The sequence below is a fragment of the Ambystoma mexicanum genome, chromosome 1p (assembly GCF_040938575.1).
Source record: "Ambystoma mexicanum isolate Mex_15411 chromosome 1p, UKY_AmexF1_1, whole genome shotgun sequence".
In the NCBI taxonomy this organism is placed as follows: domain Eukaryota; kingdom Metazoa; phylum Chordata; class Amphibia; order Caudata; family Ambystomatidae; genus Ambystoma; species Ambystoma mexicanum.
The window spans coordinates 31,416,090-31,439,881 of NC_090921.1; the positions used below are offsets into that span (position 1 = coordinate 31,416,090).

Below are 23,792 nucleotides of genomic sequence, written 5' to 3' on the forward strand. Positions count from 1 at the left end.
AAGTGAAGAGAACGCATTTGTGATGCAAGTTAAAAGGCGTGCCAGTGGGAATTGTGCAATACTGGTGCATCCTAAGAGACTTGCGCCTGCTTGGAACTGTGCTGATCTTGGAGAAGGGAACCCTGAGATACCCTGGAACTGTGCTGACCGTGGGGAAGGGAACCCTGAGACACCCTGGAACTGAGCTGATCTTGGAGAAGGGAACCCTGAAATACCCTGGAACTGTGCTGATGTTGGGGAAGGGAACCCTGAGAGACCCTGGAACTGTGCTGATCTTGGGGTAGGGAACCCTGACATATGCTGGAACTGTGCTGATCTTGGAGAAGGGAACCCTGACATACCCTGGAACTGTGACAAACTTGGGGAAGAGACCCCTGAGATACCCTGGAACTGTGCTGATCTTGGAGAAGGGAACCTTGAGATACCATGGAACCGTGCTGATCTTGGGTAAGGGAACCCTGAGATACCCTTGAATTCTGCTGATCTTGGGGAAGGGAACCCTGAGATACCATGGAACTGTGCTGATCTTGGAGAAGGAAACCCTGAGATTCCCTGGAACTGTGCTGATCTTGGGGAAGGGCGCCCTGAGATACCCTGGAACTGTGCTGATCTTGGGGAAGGGAATCCTGAGATACCCTGGAACTGTGCTGATCTTGGGGAAGGGAACCCTGAGATACCCTGGAACTGTGCTGATCTTAGGGAAGGGACCCCCGAGAGACCCTGGAACTGTGCTGATCTTGGACAAGGGAACCCTGACATACCCTGGATCTGTGCTGATCTTGAGGAAGGGATCCCTGAGATACCCTGGAACTGTGCTGATCTTGGGGAAGGGAACCCTGATATACCCTGGAACCGTGCTGGTCTTGAGGAAGGGATCCCTGAGATACCCTGGAACTGTGACAAACCTGGGGAAGAGACCTCTAAGATATTTCTGGATTGTGTTACAATTTGGGAAGGGAACCCCAAGCTTTTCTTTATGGAACTATTTGAACTTGGGAAAGGGGAAGTTCAGAACCTTTACTTTTGAACATGGTTTCGTTTTGTGCTGACATCCCCACACATTGTATATCTTTAGTTGTGAGGGCAAAAATAGGTTTTGAATACAGACTATTTATTGGGCATTGGTATGGCACCTCTACACAAGTGTTTCCAAGCGCCACAAGGCAAAAATGGGGAGTGGGGCACATAGGAAAATAAACAACAGTAAACGGTCGTACTAGGCCTTGTGACATTCTTACTGTGCAAGTGTAAAGACAAAGAAGTGCTGAGGAGGATGGAAGTAGGGGGTGGAGGAGAGGTGAAGTACAGACATGGCGGCCGAGGGGAATGAGCAAGTGCTGAGGGGAGCCATGAAGGGCAAATGCCCAGGGAGAAAGGTGGGGGACTGAGGACCAGTGCAGTGGACAGGATGGACCAGATTCAGGCTAGTTTTGGAAGGTTGCCCCGAAAGGCATGGTGCCCAAAAAGCAATTGCTGGCAGGAAGGCTGGGGGAGAATGTTTTTTTATTATGCAGGGGGAGACTCCCTCGCCCTCCCTCCACTTCCCCCTACCTTTTCCTATCCCCTTACTTCACCCCATCCTATGTTTTAAAATGTACCTACTTACCTAACCAATTTGAAGAAACAATCATTTGAAGATTTCTGATTAGGTGAAATTGGATTCACTGAAAAGTACGGTACCGCTTTCGTCCCAAGCAGTGGCTATAGAGGTTGCAGTTCCTACAGGTGGCTTAAGCCCTTTCTGAAAGGAAAACCGATCTTCCGGGCAGCCGCTATGAGTCAGCAGTCATGCTACAGCGGTTTGATGCAGACAGGACTGGTTACCCCTCCCCCTCCAGTTCCCTGCAAGGGAGGCCCCAATGTCTCCTCCTGTGCAGGGTGTAGGATGCACTCCTCATTAGGACAGTAATATGAAGCCCTATAGAAGTTTGCCTCTTTCTAGATTCAGTGTTACTTCCTTGCCAATCCTCAGCTGCTCCTACGAGTCAGGCCACAGTGATATTCCTCATTGCCAACCTTGGCTTGGATGCCCTGCATGGACTATGCCTTACATCGGCGCTCAGGACCCGCTGGTTCATGAATACTCCTGTTTTCTAGGAAACTGATAAGTGATGTATGAAAGATGCTACTCACGCTAAGCAAAAGGTCCAGAGCTATCAATGTTATGCCGGGGGTACAGGGAACTCTTGAGTACATTGCCCAGTTTAAACAACTGGTATCAGAAACCAGTTGATTGGTGGATTAGTCCAAAATGGGCCGTAGGATGAGAGAAAGGATGCCAAGTTTCTGGGCCTCCCAGCCCCCACAACTACTCTTCTAAACATTATCATACAAATTCAATCATGGTTTGCAAGAATGTCATCCAGTTCCATGATGCCTGAAATATGTCCCCATCTGCCTTTTGCCACTGTTCTACTCCAATTCCCCAATGTGCCCCCATGACTGAGGCAGAAAGTAATTGCTAATCCCCAGAAAAGCAGGATTTATTCTCCAAGGATCCCCATATCCCCCCACACCTGTCCATCCCTCAGATAAACGTACAGGCTAGGTGTGGTAGTACTACCAATCTTCCTTTCCTTCAGCCACTTGCCATTACACCTTCCTCGGCCGCTGTGCTCCAGGATCCCGTGGTTAAGCCTTCATTAACATTGCATTGATTGGAAGCAGTGCCTCGTGTCTTTATCGTCATATGCGACATGATGTTGGACATCAACGTGTTTGTTTGATTGAAGCAGAGTCACTACTTCCTCACTGCACTTTTCACTGTCCAGTGTCCAAACATCCCCTTTTCAGCTAAACCTATCTGCCTTGACAAGATATAATCACACTTGCTGGCAGAGCTGCTTTTCTGGCAGACTCCCTAGAAGATGTTGTAAGAAAGGCTTTGTGGAACCCTTTGTTTCAGGAATGATCTCCCATTTTGAATGCAAAGGAAAACATGAAGCTTTGAGGGCCAGCATGAACTACAGCAGGCTGGGTGAGGCTGGGTGAGATTGAGGTTAATTATCCCATATGCTAGGTAATACCACAACCCATTGCCCCTTACACGGAACATATTATCTATTAGTTTTTAACGTGCCAAACACCCACAGGCATCACGGCACACATAAAGACTCCAGACGAAACATAAAGGACAAGACAGTAGGAAAAGGTACAGCAGTTAAACGTATAACAGCGAATGCAAAAAGCTTATTCAAACAGGAAGGTTTTCAAACGCTTCCAAAATTGAGGCGAGTTGCTTTCCTGCTGATGATTTAAAGGCAAGGAATTCCAAATCGTAGGGGCCAGAGTAGAAAAAGATCTTCCGTTACCCATGGCCCGTCTTATTCTTGGGCATGAAAGCAATGAGGTGCCCGTGGACCTTAACACTTGCACAAGCAATCCTTAAGGTAAATAGGTGCATTGCGTGAACACATTTGTAAGTTAGGGTAAGTTTCTTGAAATGCCACGAGCTGCTACAGTGAGCCAGTGCAACTCTTTTCTTATTTCGGATATGTGGGACTTCCGATGTAGGTTTTTAGCGATGCGGAAAGCATTGTTTTGAATAACTTGTGTTGGCACCTCCCAGGAGAGTGTTGCAGTAGTCAATTCTGTGGAGAGTTATGGCACATGCAAGAGAGATATAATTCTGTTCCGAAAGAAATGGCTTCATCTGTCTTAGTACCTTAATTCATGTGACTCCGCACCCAGTGATGCTTGTAGAAACACACTCAGTGTTTTCACCTCATCAAGAACAGGAATCAAGCAGTTTTCGATAGTGAAGCTTGAGTAACTATGAGAACGTTTTGACCCAGGTACAGAGGACCCAAATATCAAGAGCACATCCAATGGGCCGACATCCAGTGCTTAACGGTTTGGCAGATGGAACATAGGTTATCAGCATCTGTCTTGTATGTCTCCTCCAGGTCAAAATGTTGTGTGTGATTGGCATAATTAGTGCACTGCACTCCCATGTTAACCAGAATGTCACAAAGTGGTTTCATGTAGAAGTTGAACAGGGCTGGTGACAAACATGCGCCTTTGTGGACCCCGTAGGATACCAGGACTGAGGCAGTATCACCCGCCCTGATTTCCCGCACTGGGTGCGGGCGAAAGCCAGATGCTTAGAATACATGATATCATATTCCCGGCGTTCTTGAGGTCGCATACTGGCTGGCTTGTCAATCACTTTGAGTAGAAGTGGGAGTTAGTGATCGCTTTATGGTAGCAGAGTCCCTTCGAGTTTAACCCCGTTTTCTTCACCAATGGAATGACATCAGGTACACTGTTGTATGTGAAGGAAGAGTTAGCAAATTGTGTAAGGAAGGGAGCATAACATAAGAGACTAGTTGATGAATACTTGCTTTTTCACAAAATGGGATGTCGCGGACAGCTATTACCTGATTTGTAGCCATTACACTGTTAAGTAAAACACCCACTGTCATATCAGACTTTGCTACTTCTCGTAACTTGTCCTGCCATTTGTGGTACGCAATGCCCCACCAACTTTCCAATTTGCTGGCAACCATGTGTTCCAGGATTTCATTAGAGAACTAACAGTGGTATATTTCAGTGACCTCTTGATCTGCTCCACAACATATCACCAGTCTGTGCATCTTGAAATGGGGCATTGCCTTGAAGTGTTGATGGCCACAAAGATATTTATTGCCATGAAAGTTGACAAATGATACATATTTTGTACAAATTAATGTGGATATATCATTCCATGTGAATTATATGAAGTGTCCAGAATCCTGATCTTGTGTAACTCTGTTTCTTACCCTCGCTTTGGGACAGGGAAGATGTAGTGAACGTTGGGATGAATAATGAGATCAAAGCCTTCAAGTATTAGGGCTTTCAGGATTTCTAGCCTCTCCGCTCTCAGGTCTTACTGCAGCTCTCCCAGGTAGGCCAGGAGGGATAGTTGGCACATGTTTGTTCCCTGTCCTTCCTGTCTTCCTCGTCCCATCCCCTCTGGTCATTTCTAACTAAATTTGCTAGGCCTTTTATACGCCTCTCTTATGCAACTTATGTACCATGGTCTCGTATTGGTAGGTCTCGTTTCTGGGTGCGTCATGATTTTGGACAGGCATGAGCATATTCTGAACTAAGTCCCATACCCGAATGCCATCTTGGGATCAGGCGGAATTTCCGCCCTCAACCAAGGTCTTTGCTGCGGTTCATCATGGCCTCTCCAATACAGCTGGTCTCCGTGCTCTGCAGTTTCCAGTGCCTCTGGATACCTCAGTGTGCCAGCAGGTCTCCACAAGGGACCACCTGACACATTGGATCCTGTATTGAGGGCCAGTATGTTGCACCAATCTCCAGCAATCTCCAGCAAAGGGGGAGATTAGTGCCCAAGAGCAGAGAGGCAAACTGTAAAGAAAAGTGGCCCCAAGACCGAGTCTTGTGGAATACCTACAGTTAGAGGAGTGAGTTGTGAGGTGGTGTTGCTCCAGGAGACAGAGAATTGGTGAGGTGCAAGGCAGGATTCAATCCAGGCAAGGGCTCTAACATCAATCCCAAGAAGAGAGTATTAAGGAGATCAGAGTGATCGAGAATGTCAAAGGCAGCAGACAGGCCAAGAAGAATTAGGATAGAGGATAGGTTGGAGTGCTTTGAAGAGGTGATGAAGTTGGGACGCATTATTGAGAGCCATTTCCGTGGAGTGACAGAAGTGGAAACCTGCTTGTAGGGTGTCTCGAAGGTTGTAGATGTCTAGGAAATTGGTAAGACGGTTGAACACAACCCTTTCAAGCTTTTTAGACTAATGCAGAAGGAGAGACACATGCCAAATTTCGTTGTTAGGTTCATGTCAGCCCCTTGCTTTTTTATGAGAGAGATGACCGTGGCTGTTTTGAAAACGGGCGAGGGGGAGGAATCAGAGTCGAAGGACAGGATGAAGAGTTCAGCAAGGTGAGAGGCCACTAATATCATGTACATTGTGAGCTATACCCACTATGTTTTCATGTTTACATCTTTTGCTCTGCACAGCTGCACTAACTGGGTCATGCCAGTGCTGTGGTGATGGCTCCTGGGGTTAATGGGGAATGAGACCCTGGACAGCTCTACTTTACCCATTGTGTATTATGCACTTCCAAGCAGCATCGGTTCTAAGCTGGATTCCTTCATTCACTGATTCATTCACTCAGGATCTCCTAGTGTGTTTGTGAGAACTAGACAGTGCTTCAGCCTTTAGGATGTGTGATGACTGAAAATTATAACTGCATCTTCTGTTTCTTTCAACAGAAAATGAGGCCATTACAAAAACTGAAAACCTGAAAATAAAGCATAAACCTTGGACCAGCCGCAGAAAGAAGAGAAATTCTCTAGAAGATGGACATGGCCTGTCTAATAAACTGGTAAAGAAATCGGCATACTCGCAAAAAGCCCAAATGTCCTCCACGTGTACAGAATGCGGGGAAACCTTTGTGGACCGAGCCAGCTTCCTAATGCACCAGAGTTGTCACTCGATACCACATCAAAGCACTTACTGCAAAAAGACCCTTTTCTGGCACACCCGACTCGTGAGGCACCTCAAAATCCAAATGAAGAGGAAAGTGATTGGCTGCAGCCTCTGTGGCAAATTCTTCACTAAGAGATCCAGTCTAGTCATTCACAAGAGATTCCACATGGGCAGGAAACACTACAAATGCACAGAGTGTGACAAAAGCTTCACTCAGGGGTTACATTTGTGGAAGCATCAGAAGAGCCACACTGCCAAGGAGCCGCCCAAATGCGCGGACTGTGGTAAACATTTTACTAGGATGTCAGACCTGAGGAACCATCAGATGACACATTCTAGCGAGAAGCCCCATGAGTGCAAGGAATGTGGAAAACACTTTACTCGGAATGCTTCCCTGACGAGACATCAGATGATACATTCTGGAGAGAAGCCCTTCACTTGCCCCGAATGTGGTAAGCGTTTCAATCAGAGATCACACCTGAGGAATCATCAGAGGATACATTCTGGAGAGAAACCCTGTGTGTGCCCCGAATGTGGCGACCATTTCAATCGGACGTCACACCTGAGGAACCATCAGAGGATACATTCTGGAGAGAAGCCCTGCGTGTACCCCGAATGTGGCAAGCATTTCAATCAGACGTCAGACCTGAGGAACCCTCAGGGGATACATTCTAGAGAGAAGCCCAATGAGTGCATGGAATGTGGTAAACACTTTACTCGGATGTCAGACCTGAGGAGGCATCAGAGGATACATTCTGGAGAGAAGCCCTGCGTTTGCCACGAATGTGGCAAGAATTTCAGTCAGATGTCATACCTGAAGAAACATCAGAGTATACATTCTAGTGAGAAGCCCAATGAGTGCATGGAATGTGGTAAACACTTTACTAGGATGTCAGACCTCAGGAGACATCAGATGATACATTCTGGAGAGAAGCCCTGTGTATTCTCTGAAGGTGGCAGGAATTTCAATCAGACGTCAGACCTGAGGAACCATCAGACGATAAATTCTAGTGAGATGCCCAATGAGCGCACGGAATGTGGTAAACCCTTTACAATGATGTCAGACCTGAGGAGACATCTGGGGATACATTCAGGAGAGGCGTCCGGCAAATACACAGATGTGGTAAGTGCTTCCATACAGGTGAGTGACACTGAGGGGGTTAGAACTATACGCAGCCTTAATAAATTGGCAACACCTGTGCAGCGCTGCAAAGAGAGCAGCAACCAATGTAACATCTTCCCTTGAAATTACAGCAGAGAAGTTGCACCGATGGCTCTAAACTGCACAGCAGCCACAGCGCCTATAGGAAAAACTGAACGTAAGTGGGGCACCCCATGCATATTCTATCATCTCTCCTGTGGGGTTAATCTTCTGTAAACCCTAGTTCTAGGCCCACAGCAACAGCCAAAGTGAAATCTCCAGGAGTGGAAACCCTTCACGGAACACCAGGAGAACACAAGGAACTAATGCTTGGCTGAATCCCCAGCAGGACGTTATCCTAACAGGGCCTGGCTCAGGAATAAACACATCTTGCAAACCAGGAGGATAAAGTAAAATAGAGGAAATGAAGCAGCAGGTGCAGAAAATAACCAAAACTTCACTTAAGAAAATGTTCCAGTATATAGGTCATGAATGGGCAGACCACATTTTTAAGAGAAATTGCAGAGAACAGTTTCAAGAATGACTTGAAGATGTACAATAGAGATTGCTGAACTTTCCGACCTGTGCGGCCTATGTATCCACACTGAATGAAATGAAGCAAAATAACAGAACACCTGTTAGTGCCCCATCTCACCCCTTCAAGTATTAAGGATCTAGTTGGAACTGTGATGTTTTTGCTTTGTTACCGTGCAAATAGTTTGGCCAAAAGCCATCACTTTTACAGGCTGTTTCAAGGACCACTCATAAAATGTTCCATACCTAAGTGCCTGACCAGTTATGTTTTCTCTCACCACTGCATTTGACATGCAGGTCCACTCGAACAGAAATGTGACATTTCACTGGGACCAAATGGTGCATTTTAGGTCACAGTTCCGCCAAAGAAATAGATGAAAAAGCTATACGTCCTATAGTCAGTTCAAATAGCCTATGTAGTTAGTTATCTGTAGCTACAGTTATCCAGCATTGGATAGATGCTCATGCTTTGAGTAATTGTGACTTTGAGGTTTATAAAATGCAGAAAGCATTTCTCTTGGTGTGTACCTCGGATATCCGTTCATTTTCCCACCCTGACCCTTCCAAGCAGATTATTAATCCTTCGTTATCAGCGAGAAAATACTCTGGGGGGGAAAGGGGAGCAAAAGAATAAATGTACACATTCATCACAGGTCTTAAGACTTGGACACCAGAGCTGTCCGTCTGTGGTCACAGAGGCCTTACAGGTTCCGACAGCAGATCTATCCCTTTGGTTACACCCATCTTGCAAGCTCAGGCGTCAGAGTTATATGATAAGTTCATAAGCTTACATCGATGTATGCCATGAAATGCCCTTATGTGAGCCCAAGTATACAATCATCAACACAGCAAGAAAGTGTAAAGGACGCAATGCCATAATAGCAGCTGCACTCGTCCCTAATCAGCAGCAAAGTGTCCTTTACATCAAGGACGCAATACCATAATAGCAGCCGCACTCGCCCCTAATCAGCAGCAAAGTGTCCTTTACATCAAGGACGCAATGCCATAATAGCAGCAGCACTCGCCCCCAATCAGCAGGAAAATGTCCTTTACATCAAGGACGCAATGCCACAATAGCAGCAGCACTCGCCCCCAATCAGCAGGAAAGTGTCCTTTACATCAAGGATGCAATGCCATAATAGCAGCAGCACTCGCCCCCAATCAGCAGGAAAATGTCCTTTACATCAAGGACGCAATGCCACAATAGCAGCAGCACTCGCCCCCAATCAGCAGGAAAGTGTCCTTTACATCAAGGATGCAATGCCATAATAGCAGCGGCATTCGCCCCAAATCAGCAGGAAAGTGTCCTTTACATCAAGGACGCAATGCCATATTAGCAGCCGCACTCGCCCTTAATCAGCAGGAAAATATCCTTCACATCTAGGATGCAATGCCATAATAGCAGCAGCACTCGCCCCTTATCAGCAGGAAAGTGTCCTTTACATCAAGGACGCAATGCCACAATAGCAGCAGCACTCGCCCCCAATCAGCAGGAAAGTGTCCTTTACATCTAGGACGCAATGCCATAATAGCAGCCGCACTCGCCCCTAATCAGCAGGAAAGTCTCCTTTACATCAAGGACGCAGTTCCATAATAGCAGCAGCACTCGCCCCTAATCAGCAGGAAAGTGTCCTTTACATCAAGGACGCAATGCCATAATAGCAGCAGCACTCGCCCCTAATCAGCAAGAAAGTGTCCTTTACTTCAAGGACGCAATGCCATAATAGCAGCAGCACTCGCCCCTAATCAGCAGGAAAGTGTCCTTTACGTCAAGGACGCAATGCCATAATAGCAGCCGCACTCGCCCCTAATCAGCAGGAAAGTGTCCTTTACATCAAAGACGCAATGCCATGATAGCAGCAGCGCTCGCCCCTAATCAGCAGGAAAGTGTCCTTTACATCAAGGACGCAATGCCATAATAGCAGCAGCACTCGCCCCTAATCAGCGGGAAAGTGTCCTTTACATCAAGGACGCAATGCCATAATAGCACCAGCAGCACTCGCCCGTAATCAGCGGGAAAGTGTCCTTTACATCAAGGACACAATGCCATAAGAGCAGCAGCACTCGCCCCTAATTAGCAGGAAAGTGTCCTTTACATCAAGGACGTAATGCCATAATAGCACCAGCAGCATTCGCCCCTAATCAGCAGGAAAGTGTCCTTTACATCAAGGACACAATGCCATAATAGCAGCAGCACTTGCCCCTTATCAGCAGGAAAGTGTCCTTTACATCAAGGACGCAATGCCATAATAGCAGCAGCCCTCGCCCCTAATCAGCAGGAAAGTGACCTTTACATCAAGGATGCAATGCCATAATAGCACCAGCAGCACTCGCCCATAATCAGCGGGAAAGTGTCCTTTACATCAAGGACACAATGCCATAAGAGCAGCAGCACTCGCCCCTAATCAGCAGGAAAGTGTCCTTTACATGAAGGACGCAATGCCATAATAGCAGCAGCACTCACCCCTAATCAGCAGCAAAGTGTCCTTTACATCAAGGACGCAATGCCATAATAGCAGCAGCACTGGCTCCTAATCAGCAGCAAAGTGTCCTTCACATCAAGGACTCACCCCTAATCAGCAGCAAAGTGTCCTTTACATCAAGGACGCAATGCCATAATAGCAGCAGCACTCGCCCCTAATTAGCAGGAAAGTGTCCTTTACATCCAGGACGTAATGCCATAATAGCACCAGCAGCATTCGCCCCTAATCAGCAGGAAAGTGTCCTTTACATCAAGGACACAATGCCATAATAGCAGCAGCACTCGCCCCTAATCAGCAGGAAAGTGTCCTTTACATCAAGGATGCAATGTCATAATAGCAGCAGCACTCGCCCCTAATCAGCGGGAAAGTGTCCTCTACATCAAGGACGCAATGCCATAATAGCACCAGCAGCACTCGCCCGTAATCAGCGAGAAAGTGTCCTTTACATCAAGGACACAATGCCATAAGAGCAGCAGCACTCGCCCCTAATCAGCAGGAAAGTGTCCTTTACATCAAGGACGCAATGCCATAATAGCAGCAGCACTCACCCCTAATCAGCAGCAAAGTGTCCTTAACATCAAGGACGCAATGCCATAATAGCAGCAGCACTCGTGCCTAATCAGCAGGAAAGTGTCCTTTACATCAAGGACGCAATGCCATAATAGCATCAGCACTTACCCATAGTCAGCAGCAAAGTGTCCTTTACGTCAAGGACGCAATGCCATAATAGCAGCAGCACTCGCCCCTAATCAGCAGGAAAGTGTCCTTTACATCAAGGACGCAATGCCATAATAGCAGCAACACCCGCCCCTAATCAGCAGGAAAGTGTCCTTTACATCAAGGACGCAATGCCATAATAGCAGCAGCACTCGCCTCTAATCAGCAGGAAATTCTCCTTTACATCTAGGACGCAATGCCATAATAGCACCAGCACTCACCCCTAATCAGCAGGAACTACCAGTCAAGGAGCTGCTTCAAATATTCTGAAAATGCACTCACTGTTTTCCTATAAGTCTTTCTCCCCAAATACCATTTCTAATAAATCATTAATGCTGTCCACATACATCATCCTGTTGCTTTCTGAAAGTACACCAATGTTGTCTAAAATGTCTTAAAATACATTGATTTTGTGTTCAAATGCCACCTCATAATCTTTGACAAAATACAATTCCAAGATGGTGCACCTTTTTAGGTTTGGCTAGAGCAGGCTTTGCTCGCTCATACGTTGAGAGAAGAGCCCTGTGGCCAGCCATGGCCTCCATCATACATAACCAGTGCAGCCGGTTTGGGAGAGATTTGGTGAATGTTGCTTTTAAGAGCTTGTTTTGTTTTCAGTGATGTGTTCTCGAAGCTGCATTACATTCTGCATGCAATTGTCATTGCTGTTGTTATCATTAATAGAAGTGATGTTCCTAATTACTGGGATTCAGTCTGAAAGATACAGACCACGTCATCGCTCTGCACACTACACTTTTCAGAAGCTGTGGCAGGACAAACAACCCTCTCAAAAGCAATGAGCAACGCAGCATTTGTTTGCTTTCTTGTTGTTGAATTGCTCCAGAGACTGTTCAAATGAAGCTGGTCATATAACCTGGTGTAATGTATAGATAAGGAAGAACTCTCTCTACCCTGGGACAATTAGCAGTGTCCCTGTTCTAACCCAGCCATGAAGTAGTGGATTCCTGCCCTGAGCCGTTACTGCTTTGAAAGGTTCTAGTTGCCTTTCTGGGATGACCGGCAAAACACTGCAATCCAGATCCTGCATAACAGAGAGATAGCCCTGCTCCAAACTTCCTACAAATCTAAATATTGCCTCGCATTTATGAATATCTACTCTGTCGCCAGCAGTGCTGCAGAAAGGCAGCTCTTGCGATTACAAATGATTTCAGCTCAGATTCAAACTGCTGACTGCACACAATGGAGACCAGCGTGCAGGTATTTGAGCTATTGGTCAATCGGCAGCAAAGCAAGGAAACCAAGTACTTACTTACTGCTTACTTACTAAGTGGGAAACGGTTTACTTACGTGTTTAGATGATAGTGCAGTCCTCCAGGGGTCATAGCTGGACCGTGATTGGATTAGGTTATGATTTTCTCCATACTCTTGCGTCCCATCCCCTTTCCTCCATACTGCATGTGCGTTCCTTCCTAGGGACGGGAGTCAGAACCTTTTTCACCAGAAAAACCCTTCTTCCCCTTTAAATTTAGAGCGCTGCAGTGCGGCCCTAGGAGCATGCGCTACCCTGACTCCGCCCACCAGATCCACGCCTCAGTTCCCCTTTCTGCATCGACAGTAACAAGCCGATTTCACCAGTGCTCCTGGGTTTGGCTTCGGCCATTTCATACCACGCGCTCTACCCCGGATTCTTCTATCTTTTTCTCTGGCGTCACGCTCCTCCCCGGCACGTGTCGACTTTAGCGGGCTTCAGCGGGTGTCCAGCCTGTGAGGGGCTCTTCCCTACATTTGACCCCCACGACCTTTGTCTCCGTTGCCTTGGCCCCGACCACGGCTGGGAAGGTTGTACCGCATGCGACGCACTGACTCCACATGCACTGAAGAACAGGCTAGCTAGATGGAGGGAGCTCTTCAAAAGGTCGCCTCTAGAGGGCTTGAAGGACTTCGTCATACAGAGATCGAGGCCCAAGGAAGGGCTGCTATTTTCCATCGCATCCCGTAACAGCGACTCTTTCCCGAGGAAACATCTGAGCGGGAGGAACCTCCCAGGTTCTCTCACTGGCACACCTACAGCGGCTAGTCTAGCTACCGGCCTCACAGCCGAGGTGACATTAGATTCTTCAAGAAGCAGTGCTGAGGGGCCACAAGGCTCTTTTACTGTGTGTATACCAGATGGCCAACGCCCTTGTACCGGCTCAATGTCAGAGGAGGCGCCTGCACACAACACTACCAGCGATTCTGCCAAGGGCAATACGCCTTCCAGTCATCGGCCTGAGGTGCAGGGTAGACCTCATGCTCCACCACCAAGAGTCTTGGAGGAGGCCGTGCCCAGGGAGCCAAGCACCATGAATTTGGCACGTGGCACGCTGCTCGACATGATGGCCACTGTGCCAGACAACATGGCCGCTCGCCCGGTGCCACTCCTAAGAATAGAGCAGGTGGGAGAACGAGTTTCAAGGTGGGATTGGTGTCAACCAGGTACATGTCCTACAGTTTATCAGTAGCGCAGGACAGGTTCCCACTGCAAACTAGACAGAGTGCTCTCTGGACCCAGCATCCCCCAGCCACTCCGTCAATACCTCCTGCCACCTCTTCAGCCTCCGAAAACAGGTTCTTCGAAAGGTTCCAGGCGATGATGCGAACCCCCCAGATGGCGGTTCCACAACAGCCTCCGCATCAGCCTCCAGCTTTGGTCGCCACACCGCAGCCCACGGTGCCCAGCACTCCTCCACCCGCTCCGGACAAGCCAGACACTCTGGTGGACACAGACGAGTAGGAGGATCCTGACACGCCGTTGCCAGCTAAAGCCTTCTGCGACAGGCTTGCAGGTTTGGCAGACTATTTGGGCCTCCCTCAACCTGAGGTCGAGCAGCCCGAGGATGGGGTCTTGGCAGAAGTCCTCACCCTATGACCCCCTACCAAAACAGGTATCCCGATGCAGAAAGCCATCGTAGTGTTGGCCAAAAAGGAGTGGCTCAAGCCACACTCTGCCCAACCTATCAATTTGCGCTTCGATGCAACCGCACTCTTTGGTGAGTTCTGCAGCGTTACTTTACTCTAAGCCTCCGTCGTCCTCAGCCACATCGTCCTCGGCGCTGCTAAGCAAGGAGGAGACCATCTTGGAGGTGTACAGGATGAAGCTGTTATCCAACGCCTCCCTGCACATGTGTCAATCCTATGCAGATGCCATGCTGGCAGCCGTTAACCAGAGGCTTTGGCAGGAAACAGCGGATTTCCTTCCAGAACATCCGGTGCAGAGCCAGGCACACTTCAAGGCGTTCTTGGAGTAGCCAAGCGGGTAGCGCAGGACATCATGGAGTCCACTGTGGCCCACCTCTGGCCAGGCCATCTGCATCGCCATGGGTATGAGAAGGACAGCTTGGCTTCTGGCTACTAAGTTTAACACTGATGTCCAGGAACGCATACTGGACCTTCCGTTCAAGGGTAGTGACCTCTTTCACTCTACCACCGATGAGGAATTAGATCAAAAGAATAACAGTTTGAAAACTGCGAAGTCTTTATCCTAACTAAGTCCACGCCCAAGGCGTACACCTAGTCGCATCAATGCTCCGACAAGGGGTATATCGTTTGGTGAGTTCCAGGAATGGAGGTTGAGGCAGCCTGACCGCTCGCCGAGTCAGCACCGGCTCAAACAACAAAAGTGGGGGGCAAGAGCTTTTTCCAGTCCCCCTCCTCAGCAGCAGCCTCGGAAGGAAAGAAAGCATGACGCATCCCTTTGGGTGCACGTGTCTCCGGTGGGGGGGCAGGCTTGCCTTTCATGTGCAATTTTGCTGCCAGAATTTTTCAGACCCCTGCATCCTCTCTGTAGTATGCTCAAGTTTACGCCTACCGGTACCTCCCCCTCCTTCCTCCCCTCCCGCAGATTGGGACGGCAACTTTGTTGGAGGAGATCTGGTCGCTCGTCGAGAGCCAGGCAGTGGAAGAAGTCCTGGGCCTCCCAAAGAGGATTGGGCTTTTATTTCAGGATTTTCGCCATTCAAAAGAAGAACCAGGCTGGCCTGAGAGTTGTGTTGGACCTATCCACCCTCAACCTCTCCCTCCCTCTTTAGAAATTCAAGATGGTTACGCCAGCAATCATTGCAGAGACACTAGACAAGGGAGACTGGATGTGCTCCCTGGATCTGAAGGACACTTATCTACACGTCCCGATTTTGCAGCCACATGGTTCCTTCGTGTGCTTCAGGATCTTGGGCTGCCATTTCCAATACAAGGTGCTACCCTTTGGCCTCAACTCAGCCCCCAGGGTATTTACCAGACTCATAAATGCACTGGCGGCCCTCCTCAGGGCTCAGGGCCGCCACGTCTACCCGTACCTGGACGACTGGCTCATCGGGGCGAAAGCTCCGGGGGGGGGGGTTATCCACACTTCATCTGCGCTTATGAACACACTCCATGACCTGGGGTTTACTATCAACCTCAAGATGTCTCAGCTGCAGCCCACGCAGAGCCTCAACTTCCTAGGTCTCATCTGGGATATGAGCTCTGAGAAGGTCTTTCTCTCGGAGGACAAGGTTGTGGCCATCAAGAGAGCCAATACTCACTTCCTTACCTTACGTCAGCTGGCGTACTAACACTTACTGGGTATCATGGCAGCGGTCCACGAGACTCAGGATGAGGAGGTTACAGCTGCCCTTTGCCACCTCATGGAATCAGGAGAAGGGCTCCCAAGTGGAGCTGGTCAGCATCTCTCCACTCGGACCTCACATGGTGGTCCAGGGACTGCAACCTGCGGACGGAAAGGCCCTTCCGGCAGCCATCCCCGCAGGTCACCATCACAAGTGGCTCCCCATCCCTAGAGGGCTGGGGAGCCACTTGGGACAGCCACAGCGTCCATGGAGTCTGGACCCGGCAGGAGCAGGAGTCTCATATCAACTGGCTGGAGCTGACGGCCATCTGGCTAGCTCTCGGAGCTTTCCTTGAGCTCATTGGGGGCATGACCGTCCTTATCCAGACTGACAACTCCACCAGCATGTACTATGTCAACAAGCATGGGGGGGTACCAAATCCCCTGTACTGTGCAGCCTAGCGGTCAGGATGTGGGAATGGGCCCTGGACATCATCTACCTCACGGCCATCCACCTCCCTGGGGAGCCCAACTTGGAAGTGGACAGGCTCAGCAGGCTGGGAACGGACAATTGCGATTGGCAATTGAACAACCAGGTGCTGCTGGAGGTCTTCAGCAGATGGGGGCATCCTCAGGTGGATCTGTTTGACTCCTGGCAGAACATGACATGCCATCAGTTCGCGTCCTGGCAGGACCCCGGCTCCCTGGGCGACACATTACAGATACGGTTGGACGGCATGACAGCCTATGCCTTTCCTCCCACACCCTGGTCCGCAGGGTAATCCACAAGATAAAGGAAGCTTGTCACCTCAGCATCATTCTGATGGCTCCATGGTGGCCAGCAAGACTGTGGTTCTCCGAACTGCTCAGCCTCACGGACAGACCACCCATTCACCTTCTGCTGGGTCCACCCCATCTCTTGTCCCAGCAGTGGGGCAGGATCAGCCTCCCCGCCCCACAGAAGTTAGCCCTCGCAGCATGGTTCATGAGCAGGTCTCCCTCAGGCACCTGAGCCTCTCACAGGGTAACCTAGAGATCATTCAGGGCGCCAGGCGCAAGGCTACCAGGAGCCAATACAAGAGTAAATGGACTAGGTTCTGTCATTGGGCAGACTGTAAGGAGATTGACCCCCCTTACGTGCACACTGGATGACGTACTCTCCTTCTCTGCACACCTTGTTCACGCAGGTGTACAGGTGGACACATGTCGCACCTATCTGGCAGCACTGGGGCCTACAGAAATTCGGAGGAGGAGGCCTTCTCCTCTTTCAACCCGATAGTCCAGAAACATCTGGCACAACTGTCCAGGCTCTACCCGCCCATCAAGAAGCCATACCCTTTGTGGGAACTCAATGTGGTATTTGGCGCCTTGGCGCAAAAACCCTTTGAGCCAATTTGTATTTATTTTATTTATATAGCGCAAAGCCAGGCCCTAGGGCAACCGGGCGCATATCATAGTAAGGCAATTACATTATATTTACAAGTAGAGAAGCAGTACATTAAATATCATCCTAACAGTCCCGACAAATTGCAACAAGTAAACAATAGACATTACAAATCAGGCATCGATCATCAGTGCAAGTAGGGTCCCAGATGGCCCATTCAATAAAGAGGAGCAGTTGTTAGTAGGAGGTAACTAACCAAAGCTTGGCTTTGTGTTTGAATTGGTTGAAAGAAGGTAGGGTTCTAATCAGGAGTGGTACGGTGTTCCAGAGCTTGGCTGCCAGGACAGGGAAGCTGGCGCCTCCAGCAGATTGAAGCTTAAATCTGGGGATCGCTAGACCTTGGTTTTGTGCAGATCTGAGTGCTCGTGCTGGTGTATAATGAGTGAAGCGCGAGGCTAGGTATGAGGGAGCCTGGTGGTTGACGCATTTGTAGGTGAGGGCCAATGCTTTCAGGGAGATCCTTTGGGCGACTGAGAACCAGTTGAGGTTCTTCCTGATTTCGGAAATGTGGGCAGATCGGGGGATGTTGAGGGCTGCTCTAATGGCATTATTTTGGGTTGTCTGGAGTTTATTAAGATTACCCTGGTTGGTACCCTGGTACAATGCATTGCAGTAGTCCAGTTTGGACATGACCAGGGTCCTGGCCAAGGTGATGCAGTTCTGGGCCGTGAGGAAAGGGCGGCAGGCTGAGATCAATTTGCAGGTGTAAGCAGACGCGGAGGCCACTGCATTGGTTTGTCTAGTGAGTGTCAAGGAGGCGTCCAAGTATATACCCAGAGTTTTGGTGTCTTTGGATACTTTAATCAGATTGCCATCAATGTTGAAGGAGCCGAATAGATGACTTTGTTTGTTAAGTCTCTGCTGTGAGCCTACGATGAGAAGCTCAGTCTTGTCATCGTTGAGGCACAGTTCATGCTGAGCCATCCAAGCCTGTATGACAAGGTAAATGTCATTAAGGGCTTTGGAATCAGCAATGTAGTCACCAGTGATGGGTATGAGTATCTGGGTGTCATCAGCATAGTTAGTGTAGGTGACACCCAGATAGTCAAGCACGTCAAATAAAGGTTTGGTGAAGGCATTGTATAGGGTTGGGAGACACAAGAACCCTGCGGGACTCCACACGGGACTGGTGTGGGATCGGCCGATGCGGTGGGAGAGAAAACTCTCATGTGCCTATTGTCAAGGAATGACCTGATCCAATTGGATGCATTGTCAGAGAAGTGGGCTGCTGACTTCAGATGCCTGCATAGTATTTTGTGATTGACCAAATCAAAGGCAGCTGATAGATCCAGAAGTAGTAGAAGGGCCAATTTACCGTTGTCTTTAAGGTCATCAATTTGAGTTTTGAGATCAAGTAAAGCTGTTTCAGTCCCGTGCTTAGGTCTGAAGCCAGATTGTCTTGAGCCAAGGAGGTTATTGGTTTCTAAGTAATTCTGAATCTGCAAGTAAGCTGCTCTGTCGAGTATATTAAGAAGGAACGGTACGGTGGTAATAGGTCTATAGTTAGTTGGTATTTCAGGGTCTAGAGTCGTTTTTTTTAGGAGGGGGATGACCCATGCGTCCTTTAAGTTTTTAGGTACCGTGCCTGTTAGGAATGAGGAGTTAATGAAGGCAGTTATAAAGGGGGCAAGGTCGTGTGCTGCTTCCTTGATGGGTGCTGGACAGGAGTCGCCTTGGCAGTTAGGGGGTTTTAGATTGCGAATGATGTTTTCGACCTCAAGGATGGTGAGTGGGGTGAAACTAAAAGGGGTGTGAGTAAATGAGGCCGTCGGAGTATAGGAAGGTTTGGTGGGGGGGTTGGTGAGTAGGGTGTTTTGTTTGGCGTTAATTTTAGATTGTAAAGTGGTAATTTTGGAGAGGAGGGCGTTTTGGATGTTATTGCACCATTTACTGTCTTTAGAGCAGGTGTCGGGCGCAGGGATGGTGATTCCAATTCTTTAAGGATTTTAAATAATTCCTCAGTGTTGGATTCCGCTTGAACGATATTGCTTCATATGCCCCACACCACTCCTGCCCACCACTCCTGCCTTCCTCCCAGTCTCACAATCCGCCTCTCCGACCCACTACCACGCATACTTTTCTGATGTCCCGGCTACCAAGCACTTAGATACCTCCAAGCGGAACCCTACGAATATAAGTACATCAAGCCCCACCTTTGGCTCCAGTACCTCCACAACTGCTGACCTTACTGTCTCTCGAACCACCACCCTCACCCCTATTGATCGGAACAAGAGACTTGGTGCCAGAACCCACCACAAGACTAGCACACCCCTAGCTAAGCGACCCAACAAGACCATCAATCACACTGCAATACCTAGCAATTCCACCCTCTCTATTCCTAAAGGAGCTCTTCTAAATGTTAGATCACTAGTCGCCCATTCCATAGAAGTAGCCGACATCATTCTAACTAACAACCTGGACTTCCTTGCTGTTACCGAAACCTGGTTGCATGATGCTGCAGGACCATCTCTCACCCTAGCTATACCAGACAACTTTACCATCCTCAGAGCAGATAGACCCAACGCACGAGGAGGAGGTGTAGCTATCATTTTCAAGTCCTCGCTTAATATTAGACTAGCCTCGTCTCCCCCACTTAAATCATGTGAACTTCTCACATTCAAATTACAAACGTCCCCTAAGAGCACTATTACGATGCATTTAATTTACAGACCCCCGGGCCCACCAGACTCATTTGAGGAAGACATCACCTCACTAGTTGCCGAAAGTTCCAAACTTTCAGCACAAATGATTATACTTGGAGACTTCAATCTTGGGTTTAATGACCCCCACGACACCCCAGCCACTGCCCTGGCCACAGCATTAGAGGAGCATGGCCTCCAACAATTCTGCTCCAAACCTACCCACTCGAAGGGTAGAATCCTCGATTGGGTAACCGCCCTTAACTGCAACATTACCATGAAGGATCCCATACAGCTCGTATGGACTGATCATCATTTCCTCCCATTTGACATTAACACTAGCAGCCTAGTGCATAACAAGCCTGTCTCTATTCCAGCCTGCCTAACTAGGAAAAAGAGTAACATCACAGCGGAAGCCTTAATACCCTTGGTGACCCCTATTCTGAACGCACTACCAGCCACAACTGACCTGAACCAACTGGTCAACGTCTACAATGATTCCATGGCCAAAGCAGTTGACACTATTGCCCCACTAAAAATGCGCAAAGGGAAACCAAAAGCGCACCTGAATACATGGTACACCCCAGAACTTAAACTCCTCCGGCAACAAAAAAGTAAACTGGAAGCACTATGGAAATCAGTGCCCTCAGCAATTAACAGAACTAATCTCACTAATATATCCACTCTCTATAAAAATGAGATTATACGCGCAAAGACAAAGAAAGAATCGCTCAACTCCAGCATCTCGCAGGCAAGTTCCAGCTCAAAGGAGCTCTTTAACATTCTAAAGGAATTAGAAAACCCCATTCCTCCCACGGATACTTGCATTAAAGATAAACCTTGGTGCACAGGGATCCAGAATGCCCTTGTTAACAAAATTTCAGGGCTCCAGTCTAAAATTGACAATAAACAACAACAACTCACTCATGATCCGACTTCCAGTCCCACCCCTCCCCCTCCTACAGCCACCAGCCCAGGGTTTACCTTCAAAAAGGTATCCATACCCGAAGTACAAAAAATTATAGCGTCATCGAAACCTTCGAACTGCAAGGGGGACAGCTGTCCCGCACAGATTATAAAAGATGCTGCCAGGGATCTCTCCCCTTTCATTACAAAATTAATAAACCTGTCATTCTCTGATAACTCGGTCCCTAGCAATCTGAAACAATCCTGGGTCCTACCACTACTAAAAAAAACTTCCCTCGACCCAGATATACCCACGAATTACAGACCCATCACCACTGTCCCATTCTTACTAAAAATTCTTGATAGAGTTGCCTATCTACAAATCCAGGATTACCTCGAGACAAACCATTTACTAGGAATTCGCCAATCCGGCTTTCGCCCACTACACGGGACAGAAACGGCCCTTGTTGATCTCAAGTGCCAGATAGACGACCTCAAAGATAAAGGTAAAGCTGGCATCCTTCTTCTTCTTGACCTATCCGCTGCCTTTGATCTGGTTGATCACAAAATCCTGTGCAACCATCTTGTCATCAGCAGTACACTTCTCCCATTCCGCAATTTCATGGATCCAATCCTTCCTGGACAAAAGGACCATACGGGTTTTCTCACCCCTAGCAGCGGCCGACCCTATCCCTATCACTTGTGGTGTCCCACAAGGATCTTGTGTCTCACCGACTTTGTATAATATTTTTACAAAGCCCCTATTCGACAAGCTGGACCATCTGGGTGTCACCTACACCAACTACGCAGATGACACCCAGATACTCCCACCTTATCCGGCAACTATAATTCGGACGCCAATTGGATCAATGAAGTCTTTTCCATCATTCAGGCATGGATGGCCACACATGGCCTCTGCCTGAATGATGACAAGACTGAACTGCTCCTTGTCGGCTCACCCAACGCCATTCGGAAACTTAGTCCCAGCTACACTAGCTTTACGATTGACGGTAACACCATCCCTATCGCCAAGAGTGTAAAAACCCTTGGTTTCTACCTCGACACGAATACCAATCTAGCCAAACAAATTAATATGACTGCCTCAGCCACGGCCTACACGGGCAAACTAATTAGGGCCTGCAGACCGCTGATCTCCCCTAACAACTGCCTCACCTTAGCCAAAGCACTTATACAATCTAAACTAGATTATTGCAATAGTCTCTATGTAGGTGCCAACAAAACGGTAATTAATAAACTGCAAGTTCTACAAAATAATGCACTCCGTGCCGCCCTGAATATTCCCAGAAGAGAACATATTTCGGCTACCAGAATTGCATGCAAATGGCTCTCCATCCAACAAAAAATAGATCTAAAAACCATCTGCCTCACCTATAAAGCACTCAACTGCCTTGCCCCGTCCTATCTCACCAACAAATTACATTGAGACAGAACACTAGAACCACTAGATCCTCTAATACACTACAACTGACTGTGCCCAAATACTCCCTCAAAAGAGCTGGTGGTTCCAGCTTCCCAGTTCTGGCTTCACAACTCTGGAATTCCATTCCACTTGATATCAAATCCACACCTACCTTCCAGCCTTTTAGAACTAAGGTCATCACCTGGTTACTCAACAATTAACCTACCATGATTGAATGCATACCTACTGCAAGAATGTATTTTGCACTATGTCAGTATATTATTGTCTATGCACTAATTGCTGTCCTGTCAAGTATACCTTTGCTTCATCACTGTACTATTGTGACCTACTTTGCCTGTAACTCGAAGCTCAAGCGCCCATATACCCTTGGGTCAGGTGCGCTATACAAATCAATAAACAAACAAACAAACAAATGGTTATAGGTCTCCTTTTTGGCTTGTAGAATCGCTTCCTTGTAGTTATGGGTAGTAATGATGAGGCGATCTTTGTTAAGGTCACAAGGGTGACTCTTCCAAAGTGATTCAGCCTTGCGTTTTTCTTTGCGTAGGATTCTTAGCTGCGGTGTGAACCAAGAGTTCAGGTGGGCCTGTTGTTTGGCTTTCCGTAGTTTGAGTGGTGCTATATTGTCAATGGCTTTGAGCAGTGTTTGATTGAAGATGTCTACTAGAGCTGTGGGGTCGTTATGTAGGGACACGCATTTGTTCAGGATGGGAAGGATGAGAGGGAGGAGTTTATCCTTAGTGATGTCTTTTTTGTTCCTAGTGGGAATGGCTGGAGCTATGGTAGGAGCAGTGTGGGGGTTGGTCGCTGGTAAGTGGAAGATGATAATGTGATGGTCGGAACAGGTGCAAGCGTGGTTGGAGCTTATGGATGTGTTGCAGTTAAGGTCAGTAATCTAATCAAGCGTCCTGCCCTTAATATGGGTGGGTTCGTCAATGCGTTGTTGGAAGCCTAGATTAGCTAATGTGATAGCTACTTCAGAGGCCAAGTGATCCTTAGTGTCGAGAAGGCCCAGGTTGAGGTCGCCTAGTAGCAGTACCTTAGAGTTGGGTTTCGTATTGACGGTCAGAATGGCCGTGATCTCATCTATGAAAGAGCCAAGTGGTCCTGGAGGTCTATAGATAAGGTGGATGGTGGCAGTGTTAGTTAGAGATAGGGTGAGTTTCACAGAGAGGGATTCTGCGGAACTGAGCTCAATGTTGGGGATGGTTCTGAGTGTAATGTTATTTCTGTGTATAAATGCGACTCCACCTCCTTTAGATGTAGTTTGGCGGTTCGCTCTAGTGATGGAGTAACCGATGGGGATGGCGAGGGCAAGGAGTGGGCCAGAGGCAGCATGTAGCCAGGTTTCCGTAATGGCTAAGAAGTCAATGTTTTGAGTGGTGATAAGGTCGGAGATGTCCAACGCGTGGGCCGTGATAGATCTAGCATTGATGAGGGCGCCTTTGAGTTCTTTGGTAGAGAAGGTACTTGGGGAAGGTGGTATAATCTGTGTAATG

General features: G+C 48.2%; 1 protein-coding gene across 2 annotated transcripts in view; it reads left to right on the forward strand.

Moving 5' to 3' along the window:
* Window positions 1-23,792, forward strand: part of LOC138565135 (uncharacterized) — a 130,067-nt gene that overhangs the window by 92,681 nt on the left and 13,594 nt on the right. Inside the window, exon 4 of one of the 2 annotated variants that reach the window (XM_069642959.1) lies at window positions 6,229-7,568. In XM_069642959.1, the coding sequence (XP_069499060.1) occupies window positions 6,229-7,568 (1,340 nt within the window). Of the gene's footprint in view, window positions 1-6,228; window positions 8,371-23,792 lie in introns of those variants that run through there. The other variant, XM_069642958.1, reaches the window with a different exon arrangement.